Here is a 16,461-nt window from a genome sequence, read left to right as displayed (position 1 = left end):
GCAAACACTCTGGGGTTCTTTTGGGAATTCTGCACTGAACTGTTTGCATCATCTTTGATGGACGGCCTCTCCTTGGGAGAGAAGCAACAGTGCCAAACTCTCTCCATTTGTAGACAACTTATCTGACTGTTGATTGATGAACATCCAGACTTTAAGAGATGGTTTTGTATTCTTTCCCAGTTTTATACAAATCAACAATCCTTGATCACAGGTCTTCAGACAGCTCTTTTGACCGAGCCATGATGCACATTAGACAATTCTTCTCATCAAGACAATTCTTACCAGGTGTGTGTTATGTAGTGGGCAAGGCAGCTTTAAACCACTCATCATTGATAGGTTACACACCAGACTTAAATTGTTAGGTAAAATTTGGTGTCAATTGCTCTTTAAGTCTCCTTGGCAAAGGGTTCACATACTTATTTTTCCAAAAACCCTTCTGTCATTGATTGCATGCTAGCCTCATTAAAACATGAAAACCTATAAATGTTTGGGTGGTCTTAGTTAAAGCAGACACTGTTTTTTACATCTGTGTGATTTTGACAAAGATCACATCACATTTGATGGTGATTTTATGTAGAAATGTGAGAAATTCCAAAAGGCTCAGATAATTTTTCATATCACTGTATGATATTTTAGTATCTTTAAAGTACTTTGCTCTGATTACTTTTTTTTTTTTGCCATTCTCTTGATGAGATTAAAGAGGGAGTCACCTAAAATTATGTTTGACTTCACAGGTATGCCTTTTCAGGGTTCATTTGTGGAATTTATTGCTTTATTATTGGGGTTGGGGCCTTCATTTGTGTTGCATTGAATGAAGTGTGTCCAAACATTTGGCCTGTACTATATATACATGATTAAATCAATTTAAATACTATAAATTAAATGATAAAATAAATTTGCTTCATCGCTGCTACATGCTCTTTCTGAAGTCGCTTTCCATTGAAGTCCCGTATCAAATTGAGTACAGTGCATTTCAGCCCGTGTGTGGGAAGTTTGGAGTTTAATCAATAAGCGAACAGTATACAAATAATATTTAAATGCATACATGTGCATTTGCTGTGGTTAAGGAACATAGTTGTACGTGGCACTACCACTTCCTCTTTTTGTCACTTTTTCGTGACACCCCCTCTGCCAGTCGCCGTTTAATCCGCCTGGGAGTGTTCGCTCGGCTTCGTCACCGCTAGAACTCGACCCACTTGCCTGGCTCCCGCTCGATTCCACTCGTTGCAGAAGAAAAAACAGTCTTATTTAATGGAACAGGAGAGATTGTGTGAAATAAATTTTATTCAAGTCTATAAAACACATAACTGCTATGATACTATAGTCATTTGTTAGACTGTATTCATTCATGTTTGTGTGCTGCATTTCTTTGAACATAATACAAAAGGGTTCCTGTGGACTTTATTATCTAATTTTCACTCCCTTTGGTGCCAGCCACAGCCAGGTTGTCAAGGTTGTACGTCACGATGTTTTTCTGTGGAAAACCACCAGAGTTGATACTTAAGTTTCACTTTCGTTTTCATAGGTATCGTTTCACAGCAAGCATCCTTGGGTAACGCCCTTGCAACAGTATAAATGTCCAGTCTCTATTGTACTTCTTTGTACTCTTGTGTGTTCACGGCTCATTGCTGGACCACGCCGTTGTATCCTTGATTTATCAAGTTTTTATATAAAGTCTTCAAAGCAGGCAATCTTTGGTTGGTCTGATTCATTTCTCGTCGAGCTATAGAGTTGACACTAGTCTTGGAGTTCAAAGTTGAATTTCCCTGACAGATTGTAATAGCCTTGTAAAGAAATTTATTGGTTTCGGCGAGAATGAAATGATTTTTTGATGTTGTTGTGAACTACAGTTCCACACAAAGGTATAACGAGATCTCATTTAGCTTAGCAATTGGAGGCGTGAGATCCATTTTTGTAGTGTCCCAAACTCCCAAAAAAGCACATTTATATAGGTTTCTATGCTGTTGACGTGTCAAAGTCCACTGAACAGAATGCTATAACGACGCCAGCACTAACTGCCGCCGGGAACACACCCTCCCATGGACGGGGGCGGAGCTAGAAAAATATTTAAGGGGTGGTGAGACGGGGGCAGGAAATTTTTTGACGTTTTTCACGTTGGTATAATAAACTATTGACTCTTTAATACATCTCACATTTAACACAATCAGTTCCATTTACCTAAAGAAATTTAAAAAAAAATACAAATTAGTTTTCATGTGTATGACAATTTTGTTGATGAAACATCAGATTTTTTTAAAGAAGAAAACTTTTTTTTTTTTTTTTTTTAGCAAAACGGGATATTGAAATTATAATGATTTTGCATTTTGATTGAGTTACACTCAGTTGTGATTAACAAATTTATATAGTATTGATCCACATCGACTAATTGTTACACGCCGTGTGTATCTGCCACTGCTTTTGAGGTTTCAGAATCGGCACCTTTATAACTAAATATTTCTCGAGCCTCCGGGTTTGTAGAACCAATGCCATGGGAAAGGGAATTAATCTAAACATAGTGAAATAAAATAATTTTTAAAATATATATTACAAATTAAAAAAAAATTTTTTCTGAATTTTGGTGTCGGTTTTTCGGCCAGGTGTTTCCAATATTTGGTTTTCTGTTTCGGACAAGAATTTTGGTTTTGGTACAGCCCTAGTTTTTAATATTTTTTCTATTTTTAATCATTATTTATTTATTTTTTTAAACAAAAATAGTCTCTCCTAACAAAAGGTTTAAATAAACTTTTTCAGATTTATTTGAAGCAAGATTTTCAGCTCTGGAGGTTTCTGATCAACATTTTTATATTAGACGTCCTCACCCTGTCTCGCTTAGATATAGGGAATAACAGCTTTGATTCTGAATGATCGATAGGTATTCCTCATCGTTTTTGCCAAAATATAAATAATAAAAATACTGTTAAGATATCGTACAAGACAGAGGAGTGCGCCCAAGTATTTGCTACACAGTCTGTCTATTCCCATGCCAATTAAGTCTTGAAAGACTTGACTAAAAAGCCTTTTTTTCCTCTCGTTTCTTGGATCCTTTAGATCACAGCGCTCTTCTGTATCGACGATATCCCGCTGTTCTAAGAAACAAAAGAGTCCTGTTGTCTCTGCCACCGTATAGTTTAGTCTGGACTAATTGGTCTTGCGGGAGAATGGAGCTCGCTCGGATAAAACTAAATGGAACTGAAGCGAGGCGGTGGTGTGGGAAGGAAACCGGCTGTTGTCTTTTTTTCTGCAGCAGTCCAAACGAGAGACATGTGGCTCCACCGACAAGCTGTCCAGAGCGAAAGAGCATCGCTGGACCCGTCGTAGGCTGGGCCAAGATGGGATTGCTTCGACAGAATACCATTGGATCGGCTGTACGCTGCTTGTGTGCGCCGCTCTTGCCGTCGCTTTTGGAAGCTTCTCGTGGACAACTGTCCATCTTCCCTCGCCGTCTGTGCCACCCCTGGCTACACCCCCCCTTCATTATATGCTCCCACACACTCACAACCACACACGCGTAGACACTCGGTCCGGGCCAGAAACATTGCTTAAATGTTTTCACTCGTGCTGGACAGCTGAGCGATGAAGTGGCCAGGCGTCGGTCGCTTGGACACTTTAATCTCCGAAGTGACTCAGAGAAATGACTGGACTCGGACCAGAGAGCCACTCGTCACTGCCAGTTTTATTGTACTTTTTTGCAGTTCAACTTTTCCCTCCATCGTCATCCATTTGTTGGGCAATCAAGGCCTCTTACATGTAGAAAACCGGCATATGGCCATAACGAAAGATCAGATCCAATTTGCTTTTGACTTTTACTCTGTACACCGCAAAGGTAAAAGGAGCACTTTGCACCACCCAGACCCATGCACGTCTCTTCAGCATCTCATCTAGGAAGGGAATGCAATATTGTATGTTGTAATATACATTGCCTATTATTATTATTATTTTTTTTTTTACCTGTCCAGCTGCTTAGACATGGAGAATAGGAATCTGAGTGTCCTTGGGGTCTGAACGGTTTGAATGTATCACATGGGAGTTTAATATACGCCCATTGTGGTTGTTCAATATGTTTGTTTATTTGCAGAAGGCAGCGAGCAGGAAGGGGTTATGGGGGGACAGAAAGGAAGGAGGCAAACAGAAGAAAGAACAAACAGCAACAATAAATACATTATTGCACACCTATGCTACATCGTGGTCCTATTATCAGCTGCTTGATAGTTATAGTCCTACAGTAAAGTGGAAATGCTGCAAGGGGGCCGCCCCAGGGCCTCGGCACCACCCCAGCCAATGAGGAGGGGGGAGTCCGGCTCACCCCTCCTTCTGCAGCTCTGGCAAAGGGGCCACCGTCATCCCCCCGGTACCCAGGGCGATCCCCCGGACCAACTGCACCCCCATTAACCAGCACTCAGGGAAGGGATGAGGGGATGCACCACGGCCCCGAACGCCGCCTGCCCACCCAGACTGCCAGCCACCACCGAACCCCCCCCCCAACCGACGCGGAATGCCGCGGGACCCCTACGGCCCACTATGCCCGGGGCAGGAAAGGATCCCCACCCAGAGGGGGCGGCACCCTGCCGCCCAGCTGGTGTCCAGCCTGTGATCCGCATCAGGGCCCAAGGAGGATGCCCTGGTGGAAAGGGAGAGGAAGGCGGAAGCAGAAGAACGAAGGCCACTGCGGGGCGTCATGGGACCAGAGCCCCGACCCCCTACACACACACACACACACACACACACACACCTAACAGATCAGATGAGGAGAAGGCCTCACCCCGGGAGCCCCGCCATATCGAAAAGTGTGGGACCCACCTACTGCCCTATTACTGTGGCTGCCAGGTCCCCGACTTGTTGCCTCTTCAATGTAGTTAAGTTTCCTTTAATCACATGGAGTAAAATAATTGGAGTGTCTTGTTTTAGTTGATGCCAATGATAAAAATCATCTCCCTCCATAGCCATTGGATAGGCCTGGGCGATAAATTGATTTTATGAATTCGAGTTCATTGCTTATAATTTAATAAAATAAAATAATAAAATAATTTAAAGACTTTTGTTGTTGTTTTTGCCAAAAAATAAATCTAGCTACCAGTTATTCAATAGATTATTTGATGAGAGTGTTTGTAAAAGTTATTACTTCGTATTTGAGGATCGGGTTGGAGACCACTGGTCTACATGATCAAAAAAGTGATGTCCACATATGTGGATGCCTGATTTTAGTATGCATAATCAATTACGTATTTTTGATATATTTATATGAAAACATTTTATACAAATGTTAATTAAAAAAATAATCCAATTAAAATGAATAAAAACAAAAGCATACTCTGGTTATGGACTACAATAACATTCTAAAATTGATATTATTTTATTTGTCAAAAAAATTGTATTTAGCTACAATGTACAGGGTGATTTAAAAAAATGTCCCAAAAACAATTGCGGTATATTTTTGGAAAAAAAAAAAAAAAAAAAAAAAACTAGCTGGAAACAAGTATTGTATATAACTTAAGTTTTTATTTTATGCTTTACAAGTGTTCAATGTGACCACCACCAGCGGCATTGACAACATCAAGCTGATATGAAAATTCCTCCCAAACGTGCTTCAGAACACCAGCCAAACCGCCGGACCCGCGTTGGCGCTGTTCCAACGACCCGGGCCGGCGAAATCCTGACAACCCGGCCAAAAGGCCAAATGTCGCGCGTTCACCTTGGTCTTAACCCCTTGTACTGACTCAATTTTGAAAGCTGGAAAAAGGCTTCGAAGCACAAGTTGACAATTTATTCAGGTCGACAGCGATCAAAAGGCAAGGCGAAACAGAAACAGGCTCAGGCGAGGAGGCAGACTCGTCCCAAGGTCACCATATCACAAGTCAACTAAAGGTTCCCAAGAAAAATGACAACAATTAGTTAAACATTCAGTCTTTTTGAAGGTTCTCGCAGGGTGGGCTGTCGGCAAAAGAAGGGTGTGCTTGGATGTTGTTTAGGATTATTTTCTGTTTGTGAATTGGACAGGAGGATTCGGGGCAGCAAGGGTTGTGGATTTTGCCACCTCAGCGTCAAACGGGCTCTTGGAGTCTTACCAGTCGTGTTATCAGTTGGATATCAGGCGTTCTCCGGTGTTCCTTGTGTTGGGACAGGATGTCCCGCCATTGGTTCTGGACTGTCCAGAAGGACTGATTGCGAGAGTTGGTGGTGCAGACGTGGATGTAGATGTCTGCCTCGTCAGCGTTAATCTTGCTCAGTCAGTTGCATGACACACACGTTGGGCTCCAGTTATAAGAAGGCGTCATGCATCTCTTATGCCCTTTAATCTGCTTCTTTTCCCTAAACTATGGTATAAGAGCTATTTATTTTATATTGGGTGTGTTAGAGTAATACAAACAGTCAAACAGTAAATACGAGAAAAGATACTATTCCCTAATTGATTATATTAAATGTGTTAGAGTAATACAAACAGTAGATCGGTAAATACGAGAAAGAGATAATATTCCCTTCGTTATCCAGTTAAAATTAACAATGATTGACAGATGTTAAGGTTTCATCTTGCCAGAGATGCTTGGAAGCCAAAACTTTCATTAATTACACTTTGGGGGGAAAAAGTGAAAAAACATGTCGTATATGTATATCTTTTCAACGCTAAATCTGAATAAATACATTGAACACACACACTCAAAATTTACCCCCCCTCCCCCCAAAAAAGTGTAAATGCGTGATGATTTTGGCACATTCTTTATGAATCATCCTGTATATTATTATTTTAGTATAGTATAAAGTCGGGCAAATAAGTAGTCAACCCCTAATTGTGCAAGTTCTCCCACTTGAAAATATTAGAGAGGCTTGTAATTGTCAACATGGGTAAACCTCAACCATGAGAGACAGAATTTGGGAAAAAAAACAAAAAAAAAACAGAAAATCACATTGTTTGATTTTTAAAGAATTTATTTGCAAATCATGGTGGAAAATAAGTATTTGGTCAATACCAAAAGTTCATCTCAATACTTAGTTATGTACCCTTTGTTGGCAGTAACGGAGGCAAATCGTTTTCTGTGACCTACAGAGAGCTGGGACCACAGTAACAAAGGCTACTATCAGTAGTATCAGTGCAGGACTCAAATCCTGCACTGCCAGACGTGTCCCCCTGCTGAAGAAAGTACACGTCCAGGCCCGTCTGCGGTTCGCTAGAGAGCATTTGGATGATCCAGAAGAGGACTGGGAGATTGTGTTATGGTCAGATGAAACCAAAATAGAACTTTTTGGTAGAAACACAGGTTCTTGTATTTGGAGGAAAAATAATACTGAATTGCACCATACCCACTGTGAAGCATGGGGGGTGGAAACATCATGCTTTGGGGCTGTTTTTCTGTAAAGGGACCAGGACGACTGATCTGTGTAAAGGAGAGAATGAATTGGGCCATGTATCGAGAGATTTTCAGTGAAAATCTCCTTCCATCAGGAAGGGCATGGAAGATGAGACGTGGCTGGGTCCTTCAGCATGACAATGATCCCAAAAGACACAGCCAGGGCAACAAAGGAGTGGCTTCGTAAGAAGCATTTTAAGGTCCTGGAGTGGCCTAGCTAGTCTCCAGATCTCAACCCCATAGAAAATCTGTGGAGGGAGTTGAAAGTCCTTGTTGCCCAACGACAGCCCCAAAACATCACTGCTCTAGCGGAGATCTGCATGGAGGAATGGGCCAAAATACCAGCAACAGTGTGTGAAAAGCTTGTGAAGAGTTACAGAAAACGTTTGGCCTCTGTTATTGCCAACAAAGGGTACATCACAAAGTATTGAGATGAACTTTTGATATTGACCAAATACTTATTTTCCATCATGATTTGCAAATAAATTCTTTAAAAATCAAACAATGTGATTTTCTGTTTTTTTTTCTTCCCCCACATTGTCTCTCATGGTTGAGGTTTACCCATGTTGACAATTATAGGCCTCTCTAATATTTTCAACTAGGAGAACTTGCACAATTAGTGGTTGACTAAATGCTTATTTGCCCCACTGTATGTAGTTCTACTCATTGCCTGCCATTAGCAACTTTATGACGAATGATTGCTGCCAGCCTCTCTCCCAGTCGAAGCAGATTGGACGTCTAGCACTGTCAATGGCAGCCCTTGAGTTAATTTCTCCAGATGATGCTGAACTAATGGGCCGCAATTGACGATGGTAGACTTACAATTTATTTCAATGATCACTGCCAGCTCGTCCCACTTTAAATGGATTGCGCCATCAATAGCAGCCGATGAGTTAAACCAAATTGCTAACGGCAGAAGTGGAAATTAGCTGGTCAACCTCCAGCGGCAATTCGGTGACCATTTTGTTTGTTTTCTTCAACACAAGGGGACCAACAATTATTGTGTATATGAAACTGCAAACCCTCATTTCCACTTTCATAATACAGTATGGTGTGGTCTAAATAATCACACTTAGCAATTATCACACCAACGCTTTCCCACCTTTTCTATTCTTTCTTCCCCTTCCTTATTCTTGTTGTGTTTATCGGTAGCGAGCGATCCAAAGAATATGCTTCGCTTCTGTACAGGACAGGAGGAGGAAATGCATGTGAGGGGGCCGAGTGGGCGTAGTTGTTAAAAAAGAGAAAAATACAGACTAATCGAGGGGAAAACGTGTGATTTGGTAATCACAACGAAACACTGGCAAGCGGCTGCAAATTCTTATCCGTGCGGTGGCTCAAATCTGCTGCTACACACACATAGCGCACACACCTCCGCCGTCGACAACTTGAAGGTACCGGCAGGGCCCGCAGTCACACGGTCCCTTCGGCGGAGCAGGTGTTTTTCGGCGACGTGCTAATGAGCGTGGCCTTCTGTCATTCCAGCTTTAAATGGATGTCACAAATAGAACAGACAGCATCTAATACACACCGTTCTCCTCTCGTGCCGAATTAGCCCGATAAAGGTGATCAGAGCTGTTAGCCAGCATTGTGCGATGCTCACACAGATGCCGTTTGTCTATTTTCACCAGGTGTATGCTGGAGGAATGGTTCATTAAAAAAAATAGGCTTGAGAAGCTGGGATCAGTGCTGCGAGTGAAATGTTTACACAGCCCCTGGTGATCGAAAGTGTTGGAATTTTTGTGGTGGTTTTTCAAGAACTGAGAGGCAGTAGCTCTTCACTCCGCCTGGATGTGTTTGTACTCACCGTACTTGTCCAACTGTGTGTAAGACTGTTAAAACAAACTGTGGTGTGATTTGTTTTGCTTGTGTGCTTCATTTTGTCAAGTGCGTGCATCCCAAACTTCGTGCGCACTAAATGACAAAATCCAGTTCCAGTTGTCACGGTTAGTCAGAAGATGATTTAAATGTCGAGATTAAATTTTTTTTTAGATTGATGTCGCTAATCAGCTGTAAAATATTTACTTGAAATAGGCATGTGCCAGTATGAGATTCTGGCGATATGATAACCTTTAGCCAAAATATCAGGGTTTCACGTTATTGCAATTAAAGCTCTAAAATGTGTTACTTTGCAATCTGGGTTTGAAAAAAATTCCATTCAACAGGATTTTTATTTTTCAAAACATATTAGCGAATTGAAACGTAAGTATAATATTAAAATAAATGTAAAAAATAAATGACTGAAATAATCTAAATAAAATTAAAATAAATGCAGTCCTTCAGGTGAGCCTAAACCCACAGCCACAGCAATTACCACCATCAGAAACAAAATAATGGATATTTTTCCCGTACAAAGCGCATGTGTATGACTCGTATCATGTTTCACCACCTCATAGACTTCATATAACCTATTGACATGACACGGGAAACTGGGCCGATTCGTTAGGGGCTCTATTTTCAAAAACTTCAAATTCAAATATTTTCAAAACCGAAGCTGCTATCGACCTAAAACCACAACAGGCACCTACCTTAACCACATATGAGTGTCCATGAAGAGCGGCATCAAAAAATTCAACGTTGTTCCCTAATAAAATCCCAATTAATTATTTTTTATATAAGTATAACAAAACTTAAAATGGCTATAAAATTCTCAGATTTTACACTAGATGCACAAATATCACCAAATGTAGAGATAATCACCCATACTTTCAGGATCAATAGCAATATTTAACATATCATTACGTTTTTGCCCAAAATAGCAACTTACTTTTTTCTAATTTAGCACAAATTTGACATGTTTTCAACTGCTAACAAATTACTCAATTTTCATATCAGAAATGTAATACTTGAGGAAAGCATGCAGAATCAATTATAAATAATATTCAAATAAATTATAAATTCTAAATGCAATCACAACTTATTATTTATTGAAATCCGATGTCATTATGGGTCATGGGGAGAGATGGCCGCTTGAGGCCAGCCCAGCTCGACCAGGATGTCGAACATCGAGCATTAATAAGACCAAACAGAATGAGTGAACTGGGCAAAGGGCCACATTTCTCATGAATATAAAACTAATTAATTGATAAGCTAAATGATCAATGCAAAATAAATCCATATCGACTGATACAAACTTTTATGTACATTTGTTCAGGTAATACATTGTTCGATTCAAACCTTTGTTTTCAAAAACTACTAAAGAAACATTTGGACAACTTCCAGAATAAATGTCTGGATTTTATTAGCAAATATAAACATAATGAAAATAATTCACATAATAATGTTAGGGTCAATTCTATCCTTACAACATATGGGAAGAATATCTAAATTCCCTATATAACTGAACTCATTATATAATGCAAATAATGTTTCTTAAAAGTTGGTTGGAACAATTTGAGCATCCTGAAAACAAGCTAAAAAGAGGATGGATGCTGCAACAAGACAATGATCCAAAATAGAATGGTTTCAGAAGAACAAAATACATGTTCTGGAGTGGCCAAGTCCAGACTTGAACCTCAGTGAGATGGTGTGGCATGACCTAAAGACAGCGATTCATGCCAGACATCCCAGGAATCTGACTGAACTACAGCAGTTTTGTAGAGAAGAAAGGGCCAAGATTAGTCCTGATCGATGTGCCAGACTGATCTGCAGCTATAGGAAGCATCTGGTTGAAGTTATTGCTGCAGGAGGGCACCAAAGCCACTTCCATATTTTACATATTTTTCCCCCATTCTGTCATTGTTTGCATATTATCCTCATTAGAAAAAAACAAAAACAAACAAAAAAAAAAAACGATAAATGTTTGGTTGGTTTTAGTTAGAGCAGGCACTGTTTTTTCATCTGTGTGATTTTGACAGCGATCAGATCACATTTGATGGTGATTTTTATGCAGAAATGTGAGACATTCCAAAAGGTTCTGATACCACTGTTACTTAGGGATGGTATGAGGGAAATTTTTTATGGTTTTGAAACCGTGACGTTTTCATACCACGGTATACCTTGAAACCAGTAATTTGCACATGTCTACTTATATATAGGCAGATGTAAACTGACTAGTTTGGTAGATATTTATGTAATCCATATTATCCGTATAGATATCTAATCCATTCTGGGAGGGCTTGCAGTCAACAGTCAATGCCAAACCCTCTTAGCCGAAATGGATTAGACTACTAGCACCGTCAGTGGCGACCAATGAGTTAGATGAGTGCCCTTTAAAGAGTTAATGCTAATATAGAATGGTAGACATAGTTGTATAAAAATTCCAGTTTAAAAAAAAAAAAAACATAAAAAAACGTTTTTAAAAAATTGTAAAAAGAAGCTTAATTGTAAGATACGAAAAATAATGATTATTATTTTAATCCATGTTGCCAAACCCTACTCCCCTGTCTGATCTTTGGGTACCATCCGTTTAGTCAAGAATGTGAATGCTATCATCTAAACTATGGTTCTCACCAAACAAATGAGCACTAGTGGGGCTCATCGTGGTTTTATCCACCTCTATGTTGTGGAAATGTTTGACACTTGTGTAATCCGGTGGTGAGTCGTCAGGGGAAAAAATACAGCGGTGCCAGCCAGTTGGGATAAAGCTCTTGACGCCAACTGCGCACCAGATGTTATTTGTTGCCGCGCTCAGAGATCGGCCGTTCTACGTCTATTCGTCCTACGGTTTTCACTATATGTGTGGTTTCCGAAATGTGCTTGTGTTTGTTTGCCTGTGAGTGGGGTGGTGACCTCGACACCTGCCCATGTATCAGACAGATGATGCTCCTGGCATGGTCACTTTTCAGTTGAGTACGGGTAAACATGTTTTTGTCATATTTTCCGCCATAATCCTATCGGAATCTGGCAGGCAGACGCTGTGCGAATCATTGAGATATCAAGTGTGTGTAACCACAGTTTTTCATGGAAGACTATTTAGAACTGTCCTGGGAAAATAATTAATTGATATTAATATTGTGCTTTTTTTCATGCCTTCAGGTGAATACATAAAGAACTGGCGGCCACGTTACTTCCTTCTCAGGACGGACGGCTCATTCATTGGCTACAAGGAGAAACCTCAGGACACCGACCTGCCCTACCCTCTAAACAACTTCTCCGTAGCAAGTACGTTTCTGACATCTGTTCATGACTGAAGCGCGCATGTGTTGCCTGCATTTAAAAAAAAAAAAGAGAATAGTGAACCAAAAATGTATATTTTGGCACAGTAATGGCACATTTATCTGTAATTCCCAGTGACCAGTCCCACTGACAAACAAGCAGGACAGCATAGTTGAAATGTGCAAATAGTAGGCTAATTAGCTAGTATCATTTTTAAGGGCAGCTGAAGTGCTTTTCGGATTCCGGTGTAGTTTTATTAAAATATAAACTTTAGAAGAGTTCATCAAAACAACCGTGTCATTTTTAACACGTAACTGCGAGTACAATTCGCATTTTTTTTTTCTTTTTTTAGTTTGTTTGCACTCTGTTAATTAATAAAGTTAATTAGATAAGCCAGTAAGGGTCTACTTACGTCTTTGTAAAACCAAGGTTGTCTTGTTGTAGGTTTTCAAACCTGTCGTCCTGAAATGATGAAAACAAAGAACCGGTCTAGGAGCTGGGGAGAAGTTCTTCCGCTTCACTCTCACAAAAGCGATCCAAATCTTTGCAGAAGTTTTTTTGGGCCACTCATAGTCTTGAGCCTTCGTGTGAGCAATTCATCGCTACATATTCGAGATGCCATGACGAATCTTGCGAGTACAACCCAGAAAATGTTTGCAATATATGGCGATGATAGCTAGGTGCTATGCTTTATTAGAGTCTTGGCAAGGTCTTGGGGAAATTACTAAGGTGTTGCTATGGCAGTAATTCAAAAACTACACGCTCAATTAAAATAAAACATTAATATGAGTTTTGTGACAGCGAATGATGCATTTAGTACAATTTAACCGAGTAAAACGCTCAAGAACAAAATCCGAAAAGCTCCTCAGCTTCCCTTTAATGTCTTTTACTTCCCAAACACGAACACTATTACCTCAAATTAAATGCAGACAGTCTTCAGCCAGGCCTAAAAACTAAGTACGGTGGTACCTCGACATAAGATCGCTTCAACACGCGATCTTTTCGACATCCGACATAAAATTTTTAACTTGCCATTTGTTTCTACATCTGACGACATGCTCAAAATTCGACAACATGACACACAGATTCCAAGAAGGTTAGTGCAGTTGGTGAAGAGAAAAAAGTGACGCTTACCCGGCGGGTCCTTTCAGCAACGTAACCCCAAGTCGCAATGAAGGTGAGGGCCGGCTCTTAGCAGCCGGCCGCGTAGTGGGGAGCCAGCCTGAAAGCAGCTGGGGAACAAGCCGCTTGGCTTCTGACCACTGGAGACCCAGCCCGAAAGCCACCGGAGAAGAAGCCCCAGTCCACCCCGATCGGCGGCCGCGCCAGGGGCGAGGGAGCCCCGTCCTCGTGAACCGAGAACCACGGCGCTTTCGCGCGATTTATTTCAGAACTTGTATAACACAACATGCCTACTGTCCGCTCCAGTTGACGGTAACAACAAAACATTTAAAGAGGAAGTCAAATAGAACCGCACTTTATCTCACTATCACGTCAGCCACGCGGCGCGTTCAGGTACAGCAAAAAACGTCCGCCACATTAGAACCCGATTAGTTACATTATTACAGGAATTATTATTATTTTATCATTCCAGTTGTTATTAGTAATTTATGTGTTTTGCTATGTGTAATTGCCATTTTTAATAGTGCCAGCAGTATTTATTAAGGATTTAGTGTAGGTTTTTGGGCTGTGGAACGAATTAATGGAATTATAATGTATTCCAATGGGAAAATCCTGCTAGACATACGACCATTTCGATTTACATCCAAGGTTCTGGAATGAATCAACTTCGTATGTAGAGGTACCACTGTATATCGTTATTTTTAAACTACAGGAATTTTAAGTCCAGTGTGACATGCAATGATTTAAGTATTATCTTGTTTGATTATTAGGCAAGTTTGGTCATTTGGTAAATTTACACCCATGATTATAATGGATTAAACTAGATTAGACATCTGGAGTGTTTGTCACAGGGCATATGTCTCGTAATTTAACAAATGGGTGTAGTGGTCTTTCAAGGAATGTAGCCTGATGGATAATGTTGCGGTTTCACCTTTTGACACATGGCTTCAGCTGTAGTTACCCAATATCAGCAAATGTCCTGGGACAGTTGAACTCCCTATTGTGCTTTTTCTGTGTGGAGTTTGTATGTGTACTTCATCTTGAATCAGAATTATCCATAAGTGTCGAGGGTAAATTGGTTTAACTTGTTTGCCCCCATTGATGGCTGTAGACAGGGACCTGAAGTCACTGCCCCCAGGCCTCTTCGTCCGAATGGATTGGATGTCTTTCACCATCAATTGCAGCCAATGAGTTAAAGGGAAAGAGACAACGCCTTCATCATGTCCTCCCTGACTCATATCGTAGATCTAAGCAACCATCATATAAAGTACCCTACCCTTATTGTTGAGTGGCACTGAACTGTTTTTGAGAAAGGAGAAGGAAAAATGGGAGACTAGAGGTATGGAGGGATGACTGTGAGCAGATGATGCACTGCAAGTCTGAGCATCCCGAACAGACAGCAAGGAGGAGACTGGATCGGGGAAGGCGGAGGAGCAGGAAGAGGAAAAAGGAGTTTGTGCCGAGGACAAGCCGGGCCATACATCCGGCCCCGGCTGCTTGGCACCGCGCTGGCACTGCCACATCTGTTGCCCAAAGCTGCGAGGCCAGGTGGTGTGTGTGTGTTTGTGAGTGCACGTGTTTGTTTATCTGTGTGCGAGTGAACAACAGAAGTGGTCAGATGGAGCAGAGACAGTACAGGCCTGTTCCCTGCAGTGACACAAGCACACACACGTACACGTACACATCCACCCACTCAACTGCTACACAGAATTTGCAGTCGCCTGCTGTGGCAAACCCAATTTCAACTCAAAACTTCAAAACTACGTGCGTTCATGTAGGTGTGAGTGTTTTTGGCACGTAACATCCACTGACCTTGTTTTCTGGCAGCGCAGCAGGTCGGGTAGTAACTTTGTGGGTGTGTTGGACCTAGGTGGCATTACTATTAACCTTCTTGTCTAAATTTAGGGCAGCGGGTTGACACACTGCGCCGCGCCTCACTTGAACGCAACGTCGTGCTAGCTAGAGAAGGAGATAGAGGAGGACGTCACAATGCCTTCCTCGTCCCCGCAGCCGGCTCGCAGCCCCATCTGGCTCTGTGTGTTCACGTTTCTGCCTTTGTGTACAAATGGCCTAATGCGCTGCCCATTTTTTTAGCCCGCCGCACCATTCCTCAGATATTCACCAGATGCACATGTGCCGCAGCACGTATTATCCTTTGGCACGCCGAAGCGGCAGCGTTTGGAATCCTCGGCGGTGGATGTTATTACCTTTTTTTTCCTCTCTTTTAAAGCAATTCAAAGACCAGCTGCATCTGCGCTTAATCAAACCTACTTGCCTAAAAGTCATAGCATTCTGCTAATACAATTTTTCACAGTTGTTGTCAGTTGTTCTTCTGTCCTGTGTTTATACCGTGCAGATACAGTGGTGCAAATAAGTATTTAGTCAACCACTAATTGTGCAAGTTCTCCCACTTGAAAATATTAGAGAGGCCTGTAATTGTCAACATGGGTAAACCTCAACCATGAGAGACAGAATGTGAAAAAAACCCAGAAAATCACATTGTTTGATTTTTAAAGAATTAATTTGCAAATCATGGTGGAAAATAAGTATTTGGTCTATATCAAAAGTTCATCTCAATACTTTGTTATGTACCCTTTGTTGGCAATAACGGAGGCCAAACGTTTTCTGTAACTCTTCACAAGCTTTTCACACACTGTTGCTGGTATTTTGGCCCATTCCTCCATGCAGATCTCCTCTAGAGAAGTGATGTTTTGGGGCTGTCGTTGAGCTACACGGACTTTCAACTCCCTCCTCACCCCGTGGCGTCAAAATGATAACAAGAACGGGGAGCAAAAATCCCAGAAACACATGGGGGGACCTAGTGAATGACCTACGGAGAGCTGGGACCACAGTAACAAACGCTACTATTAGTAACACAATGCACCGCCAGGGACTCAAATCC

At 41.2% G+C, this 16,461-nt stretch overlaps 1 protein-coding gene across 3 annotated transcripts in view; it reads left to right on the top strand.

The window, feature by feature from the left end:
• LOC130923044 (RAC-gamma serine/threonine-protein kinase) overlaps window positions 1-16,461 on the top strand; it is a 127,669-nt gene that overhangs the window by 54,191 nt on the left and 57,017 nt on the right. For all 3 annotated transcript variants that reach the window (XM_057848440.1, XM_057848441.1, XM_057848439.1), the window contains exon 3: window positions 12,318-12,443. In XM_057848440.1, the coding sequence (XP_057704423.1) occupies window positions 12,318-12,443 (126 nt within the window). The remainder of the gene's footprint in view (window positions 1-12,317; window positions 12,444-16,461) is intronic.

Source organism: Corythoichthys intestinalis, chromosome 10, assembly GCF_030265065.1.
Source record: "Corythoichthys intestinalis isolate RoL2023-P3 chromosome 10, ASM3026506v1, whole genome shotgun sequence".
NCBI lineage: Eukaryota > Metazoa > Chordata > Actinopteri > Syngnathiformes > Syngnathidae > Corythoichthys > Corythoichthys intestinalis.
Note: the sequence above shows the minus strand (reverse complement) of the source record. Positions and strands in the feature narration are given on the sequence as shown.